Genomic DNA, 21,318 nt, shown 5'->3' with positions numbered 1-21,318 from the left:
CTGAAGCGCCCAAAGTAATTTTATGAGCAATCATCACCATGTCATAAAAAACATATAGAAAGTAATCTACATTAGAGTTAATTTATGCTTAAATTAAAAAGGCATATTTGTATCACACAGCGGACTTTCTACAAATTAGATGCATGTTATACACATGGGGGTCTTAAGCTTGATACACCCAAATGACGCTCTTAATGCTTTTCTCTGCAGGGTCTGAATTTGAATTAGGCCGCACAGAGAAAGTTAAATTCAGAGCACCTGCCGTACAGCTTTGGTACAGCCACAGAAAGTACACAAGGAAACTTTACAGGTCAGTGGGAGACATCTGGGAATCACACTGGATAGATAGTGGGTGGAGCTGTATTGAGTAATGATTTTATTTAGGAGCAATACCTTCCACAATATTTGTCTTAGAATCATTTCTGCTCTGTTAGAGCTTAAATCGTGGCCACACTGCTAGTGCTGGTTTAGGCCCTTTTGCCTTCTGCCTTAATTTTTAATGGCGCTAATTCATCAAGGTACTGAAAACATTCTGGTTCATATTGACATGACAGCATCAAAGAGTTGCTGTAGATCTGTCAGGTACACATCCATGATGAGATTTTCCTGGTCCACCACATCTCTAAGGTGCTCTATAGGATTGTGTAAAGTAGTCAGACTCGAACGTCAAGGAAGGTGGTAGGGAAGCAGACTCAGCAGACATTTCGGGTTTCCAGAGGTGAGCAATTTATTTACAGTGAACCCCATCCTACATGAAACTTAACAAAACGTCCCCTCCAAACTTAATTAACAAAACAAAAAATACATCGATTTGGTAACTCAGCTCGCCTCTCCTCTCTCATCTGAGCCTGGCAGAGACTTACTATATTGTAAGAATAGATTATTGTAGTATTAGGGATTTAGTTGTATTAACGATAGTAAAGCATTATATTCGTTATTCATTTAAGTAGGCCATAGGTCAAGCTGCTAAACACTCACACATAGAGAACACACACAGAATTGGGAGAATAAGTCAGATGTGTATGTGAGAAGCAGAGGCGACAGAAAGGAGAACACAGTGTGCGAAGAAATGTGCAACAAGGACACGAGATAGGGAGACAGCAGATAGACAGGCATTAGCAGGCGCCTAGTTTTGAGAGACAAAGGTTGGTGACTTCTGTGTCAATGTGTGCTGTTGGGGCCAAACCTATGGCGTTATTTTTGTGCCACTATTCTGAGCGCATGTAAAACAAATTTGCAGGTGCAAGTGCTGCATTTTGAGAAGAAATTTATTTACAGCGAAGAAAAGCTAAATTTGAGTGAACAAAATTCATTGCTGCGTGCAAAAAATGTATTTCAGTGTTTGCTATTATCCATATACACTCAAAAACTGAGCCCCTCTCGCTCAGTTTTTGCATCTGCGCTTGCTCGCAATGTGCTGCTTGCGCTATCAACATTTCTGCCCGTGCACGTTCAGCTCTTTCTGTACATCGTTATATTTATGCCACAAAATCAGCAAATCACAGACTTGGATGTAAAAAAAAATCTGATTGGCTGTTTTGGTCTCCAATCAGCTCGAAATGACGAAATGCAATATCCCAGAATCCATTTCGTCCAAAACTCAAACGAGCCAGTCAGATTTTTTTGCATCCAAGTCTGATTGGTTTGGTTGGTTTTGTGACACAAATATAACGGTGTACAGAAAGAGTTGAACGCGCACGGGCAGAAATGTTGAGAGCGCAAGCAGCACATTGCGAGCAAGCGCAAATGCAAAAACTGAGCAAGAGTGGCTGCTATTGTGTGTGTGTGTGTGTGTGTGTGTGTGTGTGTGTGTGTGTGTGTGTGTGTGTGTGTGTGTGTGTGTGTGTGTGTGTGTGGATAATAGCAAACGCTGAAATACATTTTTTGCACGCAGCTTTTCTCCGCTCAAAATAAATTTCTTCTCAAAATGCATTTTGATGATTGATGCTGAACTGTGAAAATCAGTCAAGAGCCGTCTGTGTGCATGGGTGTTTGTCTTCCTCACTGGCAGAACTCAGGTGGTGAGGATGGGTAAGTGCATTTCCAACAGCATCACCATCAACACGAGAGCGCCACAGGGATGTGTCCTCTCGCCACTGCTCTACTCCCTCTACACTTCAGACTGTGTGGCCACCCACAGCTCCAACACCAAGTTTGCTGACGACACAGTGGTGTTGGACGCCATCTCCAACAACGATGAGGCGGCCTACATGGATGAAGTGAAGAATCTGGCATCATGTTGCCAGGACAACAATCTCCAACTGAATGTTGGCAAGACCAAGGAGCTGGTGGTGGACTTCAGAAGGAGTCAGCACAGAGACTACAAGCCCATTATCATCAATGGAGCTCCAGTGGAGAGGGTGCAGTCCTTCAAATATCTCGGTGTCCACATCTCCTCAGACCTGACATGGTCTGCCCACATTCAGGTCCAGACCAAAAAGGCTAGGCAGCGCCTGTACCACCTACGACAACTGAGGAAGTTCAGGGTCTCTCCAAAGATCCTCAGGATTTTCTATACAGGCGCTGTGGAGAGCATCCTCACACAGAACCTCACATCCTGGTTTGGGAACAGCTGTGTTAGGACCAAAAAGCTCTTCAGAGGGTGATCCGTACAGCAGAACGCTGCTGCAGGATTGCTCTCCCCCCGCTTCAGGACACCTACACCAGGAGATGCCGGACAAATGGAGAGCATTGCAACTGCTCATCCACTTTGTCACAGATTGAAGCCATTTGAGTACAGTGAAGTTTAGATGGTGTGGTCGTCTGCTGCTGTAGACCATCTGCTTCAACATTTGTTTGTTTTTTTTAGTTATTTTTGACTCTTCTTATTAGCACAGAGTGTTTAACCTCTGACTTCTGATCAATAAGACATTTCTCAACCAGAGAGCTACTACTTTAACAGGTCACCTTTAGTCTACATGAACCAAATGCATCAAGTTGCTGCCATGTTATTGGCTGGTATTGGCTAGATATTTGCATTAACAGGCAGGTGAACGGGTTTATCTATCCCACATGCAAAGATGTCGGAGAAAGAATTAAGATAAGCCAAAAAGAAACGCAGTGCTCTGGATGAATCTGTTTGGCAAGCATACATACAGACTGCAAGAGGACTTTTCCACTAAAATTAGCTTTCTTCCCTAACTTTAAAATGTCCCAAATGTTGAATACTGACCAGATGCTTTACTGGCCCATGCTGCACAGATGGGAACATGCAGCAATGGGTGTTTCTGTGAACTGTGCTGTCTGTGAAGAACTAGGTCTTGTGTAGAATCCATCAAGGAGCACCACTGAGGACACGCATTATGTGGGTAAAACATAGACAACAACCATGTAGGAACATAAGTATTGAACCTGGTAGCATTTTCCTCATTAAATATATTTCTAATAGGGCTATTGAGATGAAATGCAAGTCAGGTGATTGATCGGGTCGATCTATCAGCTTCATGAGGACACACATATGATTTTCTCTTAGTATTTAGGTATGAAAACAAAACCAACAGCACAAAGAGACTTTAAAGCAATCGCCACAGTGATTCTACTTTAGAAACAGGAACAGAAACTGAACTACTATAAGAAGTGGTTCTTATTCCCAGCCTTAGTGCTCACTGCAACATTCATATCCAACACTATCAGTACATTTTGCAACAATACGGTCACTACAGTCTTGACAGAGCTTTTTGCTTTTACTCATAAAGAGATGCTTCTTATATGACACCGTGCCAAAGAAAAACCTTTTCATGGGCCATCAAATAGGACCGAAGCCTCTAATATTCCAAATGAATATGGGGTAGGCCTGCTTTTAAAATAGCAGCTGGGGCTTTTTTTTTGGGGGGGGGGGGGGGGGGGGCTGGCTTTGATAAAACAATTTATACCTGTGTCATTCCACTTTATTACACATAAGTTCCTTTTTGGACTTATTTGTTTTGATTTCTTTCTATGTCTAGATTACATCAGAAAATTTCACATCTATAGCCCCATTAAAAATGTTTAGTGTGAAAATGTTGGCACGTTCAATGCTTATTTTCCCCTCTGCATACAAGCTGCTGGTCCTCAACACAAGTTCAAACTGAAATAGCACTAAGTCTTAATGGATATCCACTAAAAATTTTGACATCTATGGTTAAAAGACAATAAATTTAGTAATTTACCATGATAAAGAAAAGGTTCTGTTTTCCCCATATTGATTTGCTTTGTGCAATTATATATAAAACTCATAACAATCCCATTATCATCTGTTGTTTATGCTACATAGCCAGTGTTATTGTGCTAACATACTGATACTTCTTGTCGGTACAGAGTCACATCGTCCTTCGTTCTTTTCTGGAATGAGCTGCCATTTTGACTGATTTAAGAACCAAATACTCTTACATAGCAGATGTTGAAGTGACCTATTTCATAGAAGCACCTTTTTATTCAGTGAAATGTATGGAACATATGAAAATGTCACTTCAGAAAGGTGCAAGAACTGGACAGTCAGGATGTTAGACCTAACTGACCACAGCAACGTTAACATTGCCATTGTGAACACGTTAGCATTTAAGCTCAAAACAACAACAAAATTTCTAGGAGAGCTGCAGACTTTTTAACCTTATTACTTTTGATGGCTTGTACAAGGTGTCTTAATTTGACCTATACAGATGTGTCGGCTTTCTTTAAGACTAAAAAAATGCTGATTTGTTTGAGTTCTTTCCTGTTTCTGCCAGCAGAAAGAACTAGAAACCTAAAGTCAAGTGAGAATAGAGTTATATTCAAGTTCTAGTTAGCCTTGGGGTTCAGAAGAACTGAACTGAATTCAGTATTCACAGAGTTTATTATTAGAGTTTAGGTACTTGAGTTTTCTTGTATATTGGTTCATTGTTTTAGCCTCATCAGTGTTTCATGTTCTGTGATTTTCCTTATCTCAGTCTTTAGTTTAGTTGTTTCACTTTGTTAGTTATTGTCTCTCATATCTTGTTTTGAGTTTTACGTTCTGTCCTAAATTGTTTCAGCTCTGCCCCACTTCCCACCCATTTTTATATTCTCCTCTGTGTACTTATGGTCCTTTCATTATTTAACATTATTTATAATTACCATATCATTCGCATGATGATTCCTGATCTTATATTCCCAAAGTGTCATGGTAACCAGTGTTTTTGGAATTTTACTGATACTTTCATGCCTCTCAAATTAGGCCTCAAGTTACCACTCTACACCCAGCTAACTGTGACAGCTGTAGTTATCTATAAATTTGAACCCCTTGTTTAGGAATTAAAATGATGCCTGACGTGAATAACGGTTTCCTCACCAAGAGAAAACTTTCTAAGCAAAGGAGAACAATCTTGAACAGATCTGCAGTGTTTTAAAAGCATGGCGGGATTAATGAGGATTGAATGAACAAGTGAGTTTCACATCAAGGCATTACTGCAGGCTGACCATCTGCTATGGTGTGACACAAACAGAGAGGACACGTGCCACTGCTCTCTGCTGAGGGAACGCCCCCACACATCTCCTCAGAGCAGGGATCACTTGCCCCCTACAGATGATCTTTGTTCCTGGTCTCTGGCACTTGGCTTCAGAGGGACAACCCCTCCCAGCCACCTGTTACACTAAATAATGTTGAAAACATGCTGGAAATGAAAAGTAAAAGAAAACTGAATACACTCCTAATGACAGTCTACCAGATCACTGTGAACAATTAGACAAAAATAAAAACAAGTACAATCTGGACTTACCTGCAGTCAGTGAATGTAACAAATCAAAATCCCATTTTGTAAAAAACCTTCAGTGGAAATGTTTTTGGGTGGGTTTTTTTTTCAGCCTTTTGCTTACACTATTTTAGGGTGCAACTGAGCTACATTTCCACATTAAAATGTTCTTTTATTTCAGTAAACAAACAACTTTTATTTTGAGTTAATCCTAAGTATAAAATATTTATTAGGAATTCATCATTTACTTCTGTATGAGCAATGCTCACTAAAAACTTTGATGTCCAACCTTCAGCTGGAAAAACCAGAGTTGGAATCTGAGATCCAAGTTGACTGGATATTGTTTAGAACCAGAACTAGAACCATTTAATATGGAATTTAACGCACAGAATCAGAATCAAAAGACCCTGGAATAAGATTACTCTAATGCACCTGTAATGTAAAAATCAATCATTAATGACTTCCAACTCAGAGCTTAATGGAAAATACCTGTTATGTGTTCAAAAATGAACAGTTTCAATATTAACACAGTTATTATATGATCAGCTCATGAAAGGCCTAAATTAGTATTCATGAATGTAGGTGTTATTAAAGCTCTTGATTTCATGAAGCTCAATTCAGATATTCTAAATCTAACCACTGTAGGTGTGTGTTGAGGCATCTCTTTCACTTTCAGGTGTATAATCCAGTGCGCGCAAAACTGATAATTATTGTAAACACAACGCAATACAAAATTATGTATCTAAAATGTCTAAAAGCAGAGTATATGTACTAAAAATAACGGCTAAAGAGAAAAGATGTAAGAGAAAGATTTATGGCTGCTCTGAGAAAACATTATTTTTTGTTATTGGCTCTGCAGGGATCCCAGAAAACCACCAAACAAGGAAACAAAGAGGTTTAAGTGAGACAGACTGTGACTGTTTTCTGGTTTTTTGCACCTATTTAGCTGCGGATCTTCAACTTAATGGAGTTACAGTCAATTTGCGCGCTGACCTCTCCGCTCGGTGCACTTCTTATTGAATTTATCCAACACTGTGATGAATGAGAGAAGCAGACACTCACCCCTTTCAACTGCTGAGCTCCAGTGATGTGCTGAAAGACTCTGTCAATCTCCTGCTCGATACGCCTGGCCCAGTGCATCATCCTGTGGATAAACACCGGAGGCTGACTGTCACACAATGCAAAACAAATGAAACAGAGAGGTGTATCTGTTTCACAGAAACAATCAGTGATGTAACAAAAATAGCAGGAAACTGCACACAGATTACCACATCTTTTATGCAAACATGCTTCATTTTTCTTGCAGCAACAGAGCGAGAGAACAGCTTTATTGGTCAGTGTGGATGTTTTTTATGTCGCTCTTGCAACCATCTGTAATTGCATATGATTTGCAAGCTTGTCTGTACTTAATATAAGTATTTATTTCTTTAATTGTTATATAGTTTGGATATATGTTTAAAAAATATGCATCCACACTGGAATTATAATGGCTTCCAATGCAGCAGAGTAAGCAGAAAAACATTATCACTGGTAATTGTTTTTGAACTTATCTGCACAAATCTGTCTTTTCTTGTTTTTGTATTTCGAAAAACTCAATGTGTGTTTGAATATCTTTTAAAAGGCAACATTATAGCCACAAACTATCAATGAAATTTGCATAATGACTGACACCAGCCCACTGAAGGAACAATGGGCAATCTTACTGTTTATAAGATTGGGGAAACCTGCAGTCAGCTGAGACTGAAGAAGTCACTCGGATGAGTGACGAAACGTTTCTCCCACAAAACGCCACGTCCGGATGAACAGAATCAACTTTTGGAGAAAGTGCTTTATACTACAAGCTACACTCACATACTCAGTGTCTTCCCTAGTAACGTTTCAAGATGCGAACTGGTTAATCCAAGAAATCCCAATAAACTAAAACTTCATTCATTATTTTCTATTCGATCAAAAAACAGAAACCTATACTCGTATCAATACAGCAGAGACACTATTTGTCAGATTTAAACAGACACTGTTGGGAGGAGTATTCTCGGGCTCACTTTCACACAGTATTCCCTGTATGTCCATGATCCAATCTAATATGTATCCAGTGTAATCCTCACATGAGACCGGACGATATTTAATTAAAGGTGAAACACAAAACAAGCAGTCAAAACTGAAAACCTGGGACACTGTGGAATAAAAGCCAGTGATGATCAGGTTTGACCTTAAATTTGACCTTGATGGTGTTACATAGTGTTTGAAAGGGAAAAACATTTAAATACACTATATGTAAAACACAGAAATGGCACCAAACCTTCTCTACTTTTCATCCTACTGATTTTGTTGATTTTGATTTTCTGCATACGCATTCAGCATATACAAATCTCTAGCTGTTTTCACACATCTACTGCAGCCCTGAATTTTTCAGAATTTGTTTTCAGGACACAGACATCAGACATTTAAAGGTGTCCAAACTGCTCCCTAGCACAAAGACCATATGACTCATGTTGGGATACGTCTGATACACGGGTGGGTTAAATGGTCATCATGCAGGCTCCCTCCCTTAACCCAAATGAAGCATGAATTTGTCTGAAGTGGGCTGCTCCGTTTTGAGTGCTTTGTTATGTGAGAAAGGGCCACAGACCTCAATTCAACACCTCCTCCGCCTCTCCATGTGGAGTTTCCCTAATTGACAAGTACTGCCCATAAAAGAAAAGTAAACATTGATGCTCTGACATTGGGGACAGCTATTTTGAAAACATTAAAAATGTTCTTTAGGGGAAAACGCACTTGTTTAGAGATGATATATCACTAATTACTTCTATACTGTCAGTCCACCTACCACACAAAGGTTAATTCATGACTAAAATAATTAGGTTGGAGTCAAATCGTCTTTTTATGCCTGGAAAGGTTCCTACAGTGGGGCAAAAAAGTATTTAGTCAGCCACCAATTCTGCAAGTTCCCCCACTTAAAATGATGACAGAGGTCAGTAATTTGCACCAGAGGTACACTTCAACTGTGAGAGACAGAATGTGAAAAAAAAAATCCATGAATTCACATGGTAGGATTTGTAAAGAATTTATTCGTAAATTAGGGTGGAAAATAAGTATTTGGTCACCTCAAACAAGGAAAATCTCTGGCTCTCACAGACCTGTAACGTCTTCTGTAAGAAGCTTTTCTGTCCCCCACTCGTTACCTGTATGAATGGCACCTGTTTGAACTCATCATCTGTATAAAAGACACCTGTCCACAGCCTCAAACAGTCAGACTCCAAACTCCGCCATGGCCAAGACCAAAGAGCTTTCGAAGGACACCAGGAAAAGTATTGTAGACCTGCACCAGACTGGGAAGAGTGAATCTACAATAGGCAAGCAGCTTGGTGTGAAAAATCAACTGTGGGAGCAATCATCAGAAAATGGAAGACATACAAGACCACTGATAATCTCCCTCGATCTGGGACTCCACGCAAGATCTCATCCTGTGGGGTCAAAATGATCATGAGAACGGTGAGCAAAGATCCCAGAACCACACGGGGGGACCTGGTGAATGACCTGCAGAGAGCTGGGACCAAAGTAACAAAGGTCACCATCAGTAACACACTACAACGGCAGGGAATCAAATCCCGCAGTGCCAGACGTGTTCCGCTGCTGAAGCCAGTGCATGTCCAGGCCCGTCTGAAGTTTGCCAGAGAGCACATGGATGATACAGCAGAGGATTGGGAGAATGTCATGTGGTCAGATGAAACCAAAGTAGAACTTTTTGGTATAAACTCAACTCGTCGTGTTTGGAGGAAGAAGAATACTGAGTTGCATCCCAAGAACACCATACCTACTGTGAAGCATGGGGGTGGAAACATCATGCTATGGAGCTGTTTTTCTGCCAAGGAGACAGGACGACTGATCCGTGTTAAGGACAGAATGAATGGGGCCATGTATCGTGAGATTTTGAGCCAAAACCTCCTTCCATCAGTGAGAACTTTGAAGATGAAACGAGGCTGGGTCTTCCAACATGACAATGATCCAAAACACACCGCCCGGGCAACAAAGGAGTGGCTCCGTAAGAAGCATTTGAAAGTCCTGGAGTGGCCTAGCCAGTCTCCAGACCTCAACCCCATAGAAAATCTGTGGCGGGAGTTGAAAGTCCGTGTTGCTCGGCGACAGCCCCAAAACATCACTGCTCTCGAGAAGATCTGCATGGAGGAATGGGCCAAAATACCAGCTACTGTGTGTGCAAACCTGGTAAAGACCTATAGTAAACGTTTGACCTCTGTTATTGCCAACAAAGGTTATGTTACAAAGTATTGAGTTGTATTTTTGTTATTGACCAAATACTTATTTTCCACCCTGATTTATGAATAAATTCTTTACAAATCCTACCATGTGGATTCATGGATTTTTTTTCCACATTCTGTCTCTCACAGTTGAAGTGTACCTCTGGTGCAAATTACTGACCTCTGTCATCATTTTAAGTGGGGGAACTTGCACAATCGGTGGCTGGCTAAATACTTTTTTGCCCCACTGTAACTGACTGAACCGACATGGAAATATCTAAGTGTCACTCTTTTCTCTAAATACTAAGGAAAGGGGCTTCATTTCCTTTCTTATCTCCTTGAGCATTTAGGATACACTGAACTACACAATAGGAAATGAAAAGGAATAATACCGCTCCACAGTTCCTTGCAGCGTTAACATTCAAAGCCTAACACACTAAATAATTTATCAGTTGTTTTCATACAATCCTACTAAATGGAATTCATGTAGATAAATATGAGCAGACTGAGGGAGAGCTTAAGGAAACCTTCTGCATGAGACATTAGTATATCTTTATACTAAATGGTCACATTATTATCACTTTATTTACAGACCTATCATGTTTGCCATCAAGGTAATAAAGTGGCTAAAATGTAGCACTTCTACAGTTTGAATGGATATGAAACTCACAGTTCACTGGCTGATGTCTGATTAAGAGTTGGAGGTACAAAAAAAACCTTGCAGGTGGATTAATTAAATTAAAAGCTAACTTTTGTATTTGGGGTAAATTCTGGAGTTTGGCGCAGTGTTATCAAGGACAGCAACAAATTAGTTTGAATTTGCTACTACTCTGATTGGATCACACCTCTGATTGCACACCTCTGATTGGACTCTCAAGTTTCAAAGTACATAGTACTATTTTTATTATTATTGTTGGACTTTTCTGCACTTATTACATTGAAGATTTTTTATTTATTATTTTTTTTACAAATGAGAAACACAAATAGAGAATAAGGAGGGGGAAAACACTTGAAGGACCAGATTTATGAAATTCAAGATATTCCATTACTACGTGTGCTGAATTCTTTTAGGGTAACTAAATATGTTATCCTATTCCACAAATGTATTTTAACTAAATACAGCCTTCCTTCAACTACTCATTTAAAATAAGAATTTTGCACTTAAATCAATATCATAAATATAGCACAGCATGTGCTCTTCCATTTTAAATAATAAATACTGTGACATAATCACATCGCAAGCTGCGATTTCAAAGCGGCACCCAATCCTACACAACCTACCTGAACAAAAGAGGGATCCTGCAGTATAAAAATCAGTTTCCTTCAAAATTTTGCAGTCAACCATTACTACATAAATGTAAAAATATGCTTTAAAAGACTATACACTAAACTATATACTATATAGTTATTATACCATATAATATACAACACAATATTTGTGTTATGCTCTGACTATCTTACTATATATTCCCCTGCAATCCTGTACTTCACTTCAGTCAGATTTAAGAAAAGTTTCTGGAGATGAAATATTCATTTTAGTTTCTACCTAAATAAGTCAAACCAGGAAATCAATTAATCAGACCTGTAAGTGCCCAGAGAGTCGATTCATTATCAGTCAGACAGCTTCCAGCAGAGTTACAAGACAACAGCACTGATTAAAGTCTTGTTGGACTTGTTTCTGCTGTCGGACAAGCCACAAATCTTCACTCAACTGCCCGAATTCACAGGAAGACAGCTTTTTGGATGCTGCAAAGGATTCTTTTTCTTTCTTTTTTCTAGCCCAGCTGAAATCGAGGACGCCCAGACCTGATGAAGATCAGACAGCTCTTAATACGGTGCGAGACATTTTCACATTCTTTTATTTGAAGTGATAATTTACTTCTGGGTTTCTGGGAAGTGCCCAGCTACAGGAACCGTGTATAGAAACTAAGATATAACCTTTTTTTTTTTTCAAATCCAGCAACATCAAGAGTATCACTTTAAAGGCCCATTTAAGATTATTATAAGACTGAATGCCTGACATGTCTTCACACTGATCCATTTGAAAGTGAATTTCTTTTTTACCTTGAGGCGTTCGAGGCAGTGATAGAAATAAGCGAGGCGTGCTGTGGAAAAGAGAAACAGCATGCACACTTTCCTTTTCCCTCTCTATAGAGGGATGCAATCGGAAAAATATCTAACGCTTTAAATAAAGCCTTTAAAATGCACTCTGTTCCAAAGTGTTCTCAATTTGCTGGTGCTATTAAATCTGGATTACATTAATTTGATTAACTGAAAATATCTTGAATATTATTAAAATATCGTTTGTTTGTTTTTGCATTTAGCTACTTTGTCATCAGTCTGGAAAACAGTCAGTTTGTCTGCTGACTCAGCCTTTGGAGGCAGTGGTCCATTTTTCAGGGCTTCCGGTGTAACCAGCAGATATCCATGCCATGTCAACACTTGCTGTTGCACCAGTCATTATTACTGACTGCTTCCAAATGCAGATGCATTTTAGAGGAGAGCCACTAAAAGCTAAATTGCTTCGTTCGCATGTGATTGGTCAGTGCAACCCAGACTACAAATAGATACTCTGTATGCATAATCTGTTGCAATGATTACTTTCTCGTTCATTTAAAACTGTAAAAGGAGCAAATCCAAAGGCAGGAGTAGCAAAGTAGATGCAGACAAAAAGACTTTGTCGCAGATGCTAGGATTTCTTTAAAAGGCACCTATAAATTGGGCAATCAGTTACATTAATCCCAGCAATCCTACAGGTTGCTTAAATGTCACATGGCGCAAAACAATATCATGTTTACAATCATGAACACACTGAGCAATCCCAAAGCTGAAGCATGTCAGATGCCATGACTGCTTCATTAACACACGTCCTCCATCTGCATCCCATATGTTTTGACATTTGCTAAAACAAATGTGTGGGGTTAATCTTCATAGATTAAAAAAAAAAGAATCAGCATTATGAATATGTGGCTTTTCTGCAACACTCAAACCTGGATAAAAACACTTTTTTATCACACTTTTTACAGAAAATGCTACAAAGCATTTTATTTATTTACTTTACACAAAAAAACAGTGCACACTTTGTTGTGCTGGCTAGTCTGTTGTGTGTTATTATAAAATCTTTGCAGATCGGGTTTACTGCAGTGGAGAGAATACTATCCTGAGTTTCTGGCACATCCGAATTTTGACAACAGCTGCTACCGGCTCCAAAAATTGAGCTTTTCTCATGCTACCATTTTGGACTGACAACTGTGCATTTCTCCACATTTTCCTCACGACTAGCTGAAGACAGCACAGTAAGCAATCATATAGGGGACTGGTGTCCAGTTGTACCCACAAACCGACTAAAAGTTAACTTTTTTTTTCACATAAAGGAAATATTTGTTTCTAAAATGTAACTTTAATGTCTTTCTGAAATAAGGCATATAGCTTACTGAAGACACCAAGCTTCCTTCCTTCACAGTTTCAGTTAAAATGCCCTCAAAAAGTTGTGTCTAAATTAGGTTTGTTACATGACTGCAGAGCAGCTTCGACCCTGTGACTCAGTGCCGCTGAAGCACTAAAGTTTTTGACTGTGTGCTCCACTTCCTCTTAAGCCCTGTGGGACATCAGAAAACCAAGTACAGGGGCCACACAGCAAAGCACTCTTGTGCCTCTACTCTGTTACCGGCTATAGTCACACAACACTGTGAAGACAGATAGAGAAGCACTACATGATGTGACCCATATTCACTTACAGCAGAGAGAGCAAAAGGTTGAGAGGAACAGCTGAGCCATAGGTGGGGTATAAGGAGCAGACGGAAAAGCCATAAAGCATCTATCTATCCTTCTATCTATGGTTATCTATGGTTTGGGTTACTGGAAATCAGTAATTAAATCAGACAGAGACAAGCTGACTGCCACTTTGCAACCCGCCTCTTTTTATGCTGCTCATAAACTGTCTTATCCGCCATTACTGATGCTTGCTCAGCTCTATTCATATCTTGCTGCTCCTAAAAATCGTCTTTTGACAACAGTACCTGGCTTTGTTAACACATGGCCTGCTTCCTTTAATGTCTGTTCATGTGCTGTGCAAAAACACAAAGCTACTCGAGACACTGAGTTCTAGTGCAGCACCAGCAGTGGCCTTGAGAGAAAGATCAGCGTTGTGGATTTAACTAAAAGAAGATTTCCTCTCTGCTCTGTTACAACTCCACGTGTTGCATATTACACATGGTTTTGCAGTGATAGGTGAAGTACATAAAAAGTACATAAAGGCACCAAAACAAAAGTACTCGCTGTGAAAAACAGCCCCATTCAAGGTGTCATATGTGCCATATTAGTGATGACATAATATTAGACTTTCATTAAATTCATCGCTGCAGCCAAAATAAATCAAAAATAACGATATAACCATGATACTTCCAGGAGGTTTTATTCATGCTATTCATGCAAACATACATACACTATGATTATTATAGTATAGCTCTCTGATTCATTGTATTGTGACACACCACTCTAACCTGACATTCGATTCTGTAGTATGAATGTGTTAAATGTAAAAATAAATGTGATTGTGGGATTTGTATAGAATATTTGTGTATGCTGTAGAAACGTTGGGACCCACTGTGCCATAGGCAAGGTTTATGCAAAGTTTCATCCACTAAGCAAAATACTTTTAGCATGATTTTATTATGGTCAAGCTTCAAATATAGCAGTAGTAAATAACAGAAGCTGAAATCTGATGCAGAACAAAAAAAGGTTGTACTTGAATAAAGTGAAAGTACCTCCGATTTGAATTTGAGTACTTTAACAAAGGCATTTTGATCAATGTTCTCAAAACACTTATTTCTAATGTAAACTTTTACAGGTCATGAGCTCCTTTGCAGTCTGAGAATAACTGCAATAAAATAACATAAAAAAATATTTGATTTTCCCCCATTGATGTTCTAGATGTCAGAACACGAGGAAGGCAGATTGCAATGCCTGCAGCATGGCAGGCTATTACTACAAAAACACATATTTTTTGTAGTATCTATCTATCTATCTATCTATCTATCTATCTATCTATCTATCTATCTATCTATCTATCTATCTATCAGCAGGGAGAGGCCGTATCAAGACAGAAAGGGTGGGAGGAGAAAGAGCAAAGCGAGAGAGGGAGAAGTGGTATAAATCCACGCTGCTGCAGTATTAATTCTTAATTGGAATGAGAAGCTGTTCTACAGCGTCGCAACACCGCTTCATTTAGCTTAGCCGAAGCGACCCAGGGCACAAGACTATATGGAGCTGTTTCAGAGCACTCAGCAGAAAAAAGCAGCAGAAAGGAGGAGGAGGAGGAGAAAGCAGCAGCTTGAAATAACCCATTTCATCATAAAACACACACATATGCACACGCCCACACTTGACTGGTTTATAGAATAGACCCCTCTTTTCTAATTGGTAAATAAACCTCATATCTCCAGTTGTGATTGGCCAGAAATTCTTCAGCATGTGCCCTGGAGATGAGTGGACCATCTGGCCTGTTCCTCCCTCCTGAGCAGCCCGATCGCTGAGCCTGGAGTTGGGCCCAGATAGTCTCAAGTTAAGTGCCAGCTGTACTTAACTGTAACGGGTTAAAGGTTAGGATTGAAGAACTGGGCAGGAGATTGATTGAAAAACAAGGGGAAATGGTATTTCGAATGCAGCCTTCAGCAAGAAGCCACAGTAAAACCACACCTTTCTTCTGCTGTGCTAGATAGTAGGCATGGTACTAGTAGGCTACTCCTGAGCTTTGAGTACTTGTGTTGTACAGTGCACAGTGTGGTTTCCTCAAGAGGTTGTAGGAAATGATAGGACTGTTTGATGATTTTTTTTTTCAAGCCATCATGGAAAGATCTAGCACTTAGTGGAGCACAAGAACAACAGGGGAAACAAGGAAAAGAGCCTTACCAGTTTTATGACTCCACAGACTTAATGTTGCATGTCAAATAGAAATTCTCCAAATAGCTCAACTAATTAAAGCCACAGTCTAGCTCACCTTAAACTTCCCTGTACGTCCTTGCAGTTTTAATTTTTTGTTTGTTTTTTGTTTTTAAACAGGTTTTTGAGAAAGTCAAAGTTAATATTCACTGTCGTCCATTGGGTAAAACCCTCAGATCCTATTTGTGCAGAACATCAGATGAAGGCTCTAACTCATCATATGGTAATAGGGAGGATTAATCATTTGCCAGATGCTCCTAATTCTGCCTAACTTGATGTACAAACACTTACAGTATGGGGTCTTCTGCTTGGGAGGAACACTGAAATATGATTGCTCATTTAACCCTACAAATATACCTATATACCCCTATATATCATAGCGTGGACTACACCTTCCAGCTCTTTAAATAACCTGCCTTTACATTGATGTAATCGCCAACCCTGTCAAATTACATAACAGCAGAAGATAAAGCATGCAGGGTGACTGGAGTATCTCCTGGTGGCAAAGCGAAGTGGTCAAGCCCAAAGTTGTCTCTCATCGGAGCCCGGCTGCGTTTTCACTGAGGGTTACTTACGTGTATTGCTGGGGGAAGAGACCCTGCGCTCCAGGCCACGATGCGCTGAAAATGAAGATAATCTGGATAGATAGCAAGCAGACGATGCTGCAAGACCTTTCGCCTATCGCCATTTTCCATTAAAAATTCTCGTCACGGGCTCTCGTTGCGTGAATGAAGCGCTCCGGACTGTCTCCGGGGCATACAGCGAGCAATGTGTGAACGTCAGGCTCAGTTTCCCGACGACTTCATCTCGGTTTCTCTCGTCAAGTGGACGCGGAGGAGGCAGGCATTGGCCGTGAAGGCATCGCGGACGGTGGGAGATGCACTAATGCAGCTGCCAAGACACTGCAGAGTCTCCCCTCCTGCTCCCACACACATACACACCACCACGAGCACTAACACCACAATCACACACAGGCCGGCGCGTCCACGCCCGCTCTCTCTTTCTCTCTCTCTCATCAGCAGCCCGTGGATCCGTGCGCGCTCACGCTCACCAGGCAACAGAGAAGCAGGAGAAGAATCTAGTTTGGCTTTATTTATCTCTGAGGAGCCACGTGGGATTTGTCACTGCCATAAATTTAGTTTTTCTATTTAGAGGAAGACGCAACACTTCAGGTACTGAAGGGTCCCTGAATGTAAAAAAATCAAGACGCTTCTAACTCCCGTTTCACTCCCCCGGGGTCCAGTTTACCAACTGGGCCCCAGTCCACAGGAGACCCAGTCATGGTCACGCATGACTAGATTAAAAAAAGTGGGGTTATGTTTGATCATTCATTTAATTTAGCTGCTGTTTACTTTTTAATGTAACCATTAAAATTGTGAGAAAATTCAACCACTCTTTTTAAATATCACACTATAAAACCATCTGTGATCATTTTATAGTGTGACCATGTCCCACAAAATTGAAATAAAAGACAAAGAGTATATATGGGTTGTTGCAAAGTGGGACATGTTAATGCTGAAGGTGTTAGAAGTTAAAAGTGGGGATTAATCATTTAGTTTTAAATATCTGCTAAACGGATCTCATCTAATATTTGCCTTTGTGTTAATTTTCCTTCATATATCAACTGTACAGCATCCTGAAACATTGCCTGCTACCTACCTCTGCAAGAGCAGCGGAATGAAGGTGAGTTTAAATGCCATCCAGAGCAGCAGACAGTGCACAACAGAGGTGAAGAAGAAAGTAGAGCCAGGGTAGAATGAGGGGAGTGTCAGGGTTAATTTGTGACAGAAGAATAGCAACAAGATGGAAAAGAAAGGTTTACAAGATGGTAGTGAGACCTGCATGTGACAGTGGCGCTGACAAAAATACAGGAAGTCGAGCTGGAAGTAAGAGTGTTGAAGATGCTCCAGTTTCATAGGGAATTACCAGGATGGACAGAAGTAAAATGGGTACATCAGAGGATGTTAGAAAGGTTAGAGAGGCGAGTTTGAGATGGTTTGGACATGTGACCACAGAGAAGATTCATGGGTGTACTGAAGGAGGACATTCAGAGGGCTGGCGTGACAGAGGAGGATGACATCGAGGCAGATGACCTGCTGTGGCACCCCATAAATGGAGCAGCCGAAAGAAGAAGGAATTTACCCACGTGAGAGTAAAAACTTAGGTTTAAAAGAAGATAATCTCAATACTTTCTTGTTGGTTTTTATTTTTTGTACAGTGTGTTTTGGAGAGGAGAGTATCTGTGGATGTTCTGTTGCTACAAGCTTTTTGTACACGAGCCAATCTTTATCTAGTAAGGACTACTGAAGTGTTATACACTGGAAGAGATGCAAAAAACAGTGGCACTACAGGGTAAATTAAGGATGCTTGGGGCTGTTTTTTGAATTTCCAGGAACTTTTTAGAATGAACTCATTAAAGTATTGTTTAGAATACAGTCTCATTCGAACTATCATTTTTAAATTTTGTATGACGGTAGATACTAATAACAGTTGGAGCGGATTTAATTTAGGTGAAAACTGCGTCAAGGTCAAGGTCAAGGTCACAGTAAATACGAAAATCAGTAAAACTTCATATTTAAACTTCACATCTTTAAAACTTTACAGCAATATACTAAGCCTTGGGGGACATGAGTACCTAGGCTGGCATTGGCTAAGACCTTGACCTCTATTATCGTCAGCCATGGTCAAAACTGACTTGTAAAAAACTTTCATGAAATCATATGAAGTAACATATCATATGAAGAAGCGTGTAGAGAGCTGTACAACACACCTTCAATACAACATCACAACGACGCCATCACAGTGTAATAAAAACAGGCTGATGTCAGCATTTTGTAATAAAAACATTATAAAGCATGCAAGCAAGTTTTAGTGTAGCCATTGAGTTGGGTGTGGTTGTGCTCGCTGAGAGTTCTGGTTACTTCTTTGAAAAGTCTCACTGAAACATCCCCACTGAACAAATAGCTTGTTCATGAAAGCCTTTAAACATAAAGGGCAGAGCTTTGCTGTGTTCTTGGTGTCTGTATGCTGTGCATCCTGTCCATCATAGATAGACCCACATTGTAGTTCTTGTTTTTGTTGGTACTTGACCTTTAACAGAATTTTAATCAAGGAACAGCTTAGGGTGATTTTCTGGGATGAAAAGTTCAGAATCAGATTGGATGCCTGGACATGAGTAACCCTCATTTGTGTTGGCTCTGGTGGCAGCCACGCAGGGCGGCTCATTAGTTGAGCAAGACAATTCAGTCAGTATTTGTTTTGGTTTTTAAATCAATCCAGGCATAACAATTATTTACACAGATGACCATTTGATTTGATTTTATTAGCCATATTAAAAAGAAAAAAACCTCCCCCCATCATTTTTGTGTGTGGGTGTGAAACAAACCACACCCATATGAGACGTGGGAGTGGAGATAATTCCTTTTTGGAGGAATTACAACATGAAGTGGAAGACTCACATCAACGAGGAACTCTGTCACTGGGGGAGCTGATCTGGAATATCCTAACTGTACTAAGGGTTTATGTCTTTTATGTAATATGAAATTTAACAGGAGATTTTCTTAATGAGAAACTTGATGAGAAGGATTGAATTTGTGAGTAATTTGCAAAGAAATGGACTATGACAAGAGTCATAATTGCCTCTGAGAAAGCCATCGTGCAGAAATAGAAACACACTCCTTCCACTGAGGATTTGGACATCTTGTTGAAAGCAGCTAGCAGCTTGAAATGCAAGGACCAGGACTGAACTTTCTTATTACCCAAGGATAGGTGGGTATAGTTCTTTTATTTATTTATTTTTTATATGTAACGTGATTGGATAAAGACATATATTTGATCTATTCTTCCAATTAATCCACTCCTCTGTATTTACAGTCCTTGGACCTTATAATACACCATGCTGTGGTAATTAGCGTGTAACCAATAATATTACCGATGCCTTCTCTCCATTCACACATTGCCATAAAAAAGAGCCGGAATGGAACTGAGTCATAAAATTTAATAAAATCACTATTTATGTTATTAATTACACCTCTGATTTTCTGCTATGACAGTTTGAAACGCGTACTGTGACAAATTAATGTTAAAGCTGACACTGATGTAAACACTGTGCTAAATGGGAACTTAAAGGCATCAGGCATTAGGCACACATAACGCAGTAGAGTCATGAACAGCGACCTGCAAGCCAGTTTTTGTGACAAGCTCTACACTTTACGCATGCAGTGAACACATATGGTGCTAAATTGAGAACTCTCTCTAAGAAGGTGACAGCAGGTACACTGGGAAGTCAACAACAAGACAACTCCCAAAAAGGAATAGTTTTCACAGACCAGCTCTGCTCTCTCTGTATCCCACCTGAATGACTTTTCTATAGCTAGTGTTCTTCTCACTGCTGAGACAGTACCTGCAGCACACTCATGTTGGACACATAGTCCAGCTCCTCCACACCTGCCATCACATGAAGATTTGCTCTCTCCCCCAGCACAGTCTCAAGAGTGTGGAGGTGTTATCAGGAGATAGGCCACTGCACAAGGACAACTGGACAAGGCTGTAGAAGGGCATCAGCAGCAGGACTAGTATCTGCTTCTTTGTGTGAAGAGGATCAGGAAGGGGACTGCAAGAACCCAACATAATGACCTCCTGCAGGATACTCATGTGTATATTTCTGTCCAAACTGTCAGAACCAAACTGCATGAGGGTCCTTTAGTGAGACCTGTTTTGACATCCCTTTCCCCAGAGAACACCAAAATTAGTTTCTGCCACTGGTGCCTGTTCCTTTTCACATATGATGTTGCAGGTAGCGTAGACATTTGCCACGGTGTCTCCGTGCTCTTTCATGCCCGTCACGTGTGCTCAAACCAAGAGATCACTTCCTTATGATTTAGGTGATAAGTTAAAGTCAAAGTCAGAGACAGTACTTAAGCTCATCCCATTTTCATGCAATCTGTCAGATGCACAGGAACACAGCCCAGAATAAGTCTGGCAATGGTAGACTACAAAATGATGTAACATATACTGTATCAGCCAGGCATTTGGACATGCTCTATATAAGAAAAGGAGATTTTAAAATGCAGGGAAATGAATTAAGCATCAAAATGTGCGGTGAGACAGAGAATGTGTAGAAACTAAGAAGTTAAAAAGCAGATGTGCGGACATGGGTCTCAAATATATTATATCAAATAACTGTTATTCTTTTATGGCCTATTTAAGAATAGAAATCTCTCTTTTAAAAAAAAGAGAGATTTCTATACTTAAATAGCTTAAATATGGAGCTTCTTTCTTCAGCCAAGGCCTATACAAGAAAAATGTTTTTTGGAAAACTACTAAATTAACTACCTTCAAAACACAGATTTGGATTTTTGTAGATAAATTTCCTTATCTGAGTAAAAACAATTAAAAAAAAAACAGATGATCGCAGTGGCTGTTGAACTACAAGCCCT

At 40.0% G+C, this 21,318-nt stretch overlaps 1 protein-coding gene across 2 annotated transcripts in view; it reads right to left on the bottom strand.

The window, feature by feature from the left end:
- Positions 1 to 16,891, bottom strand: part of cacna2d2b (calcium channel, voltage-dependent, alpha 2/delta subunit 2b) — a 42,903-nt gene extending 26,012 nt beyond the window's left edge. For both annotated transcript variants that reach the window (XM_004548515.5, XM_076884066.1), the window contains exons 1-2: positions 16,456 to 16,891; positions 6,747 to 6,828 (exon numbers count right to left, since the gene is read on the bottom strand). In XM_004548515.5, the coding sequence (XP_004548572.1) occupies positions 6,747 to 6,828; positions 16,456 to 16,568 (195 nt within the window). In that variant the 5' untranslated portion in view covers positions 16,569 to 16,891. The remainder of the gene's footprint in view (positions 1 to 6,746; positions 6,829 to 16,455) is intronic.
- Between the last annotated feature and the right edge of the window lie 4,427 nt (positions 16,892 to 21,318).

This window comes from Maylandia zebra, linkage group LG5 (genome assembly GCF_041146795.1).
Source record: "Maylandia zebra isolate NMK-2024a linkage group LG5, Mzebra_GT3a, whole genome shotgun sequence".
In the NCBI taxonomy this organism is placed as follows: Eukaryota; Metazoa; Chordata; class Actinopteri; order Cichliformes; family Cichlidae; genus Maylandia; species Maylandia zebra.
Note: the sequence above shows the minus strand (reverse complement) of the source record. Positions and strands in the feature narration are given on the sequence as shown.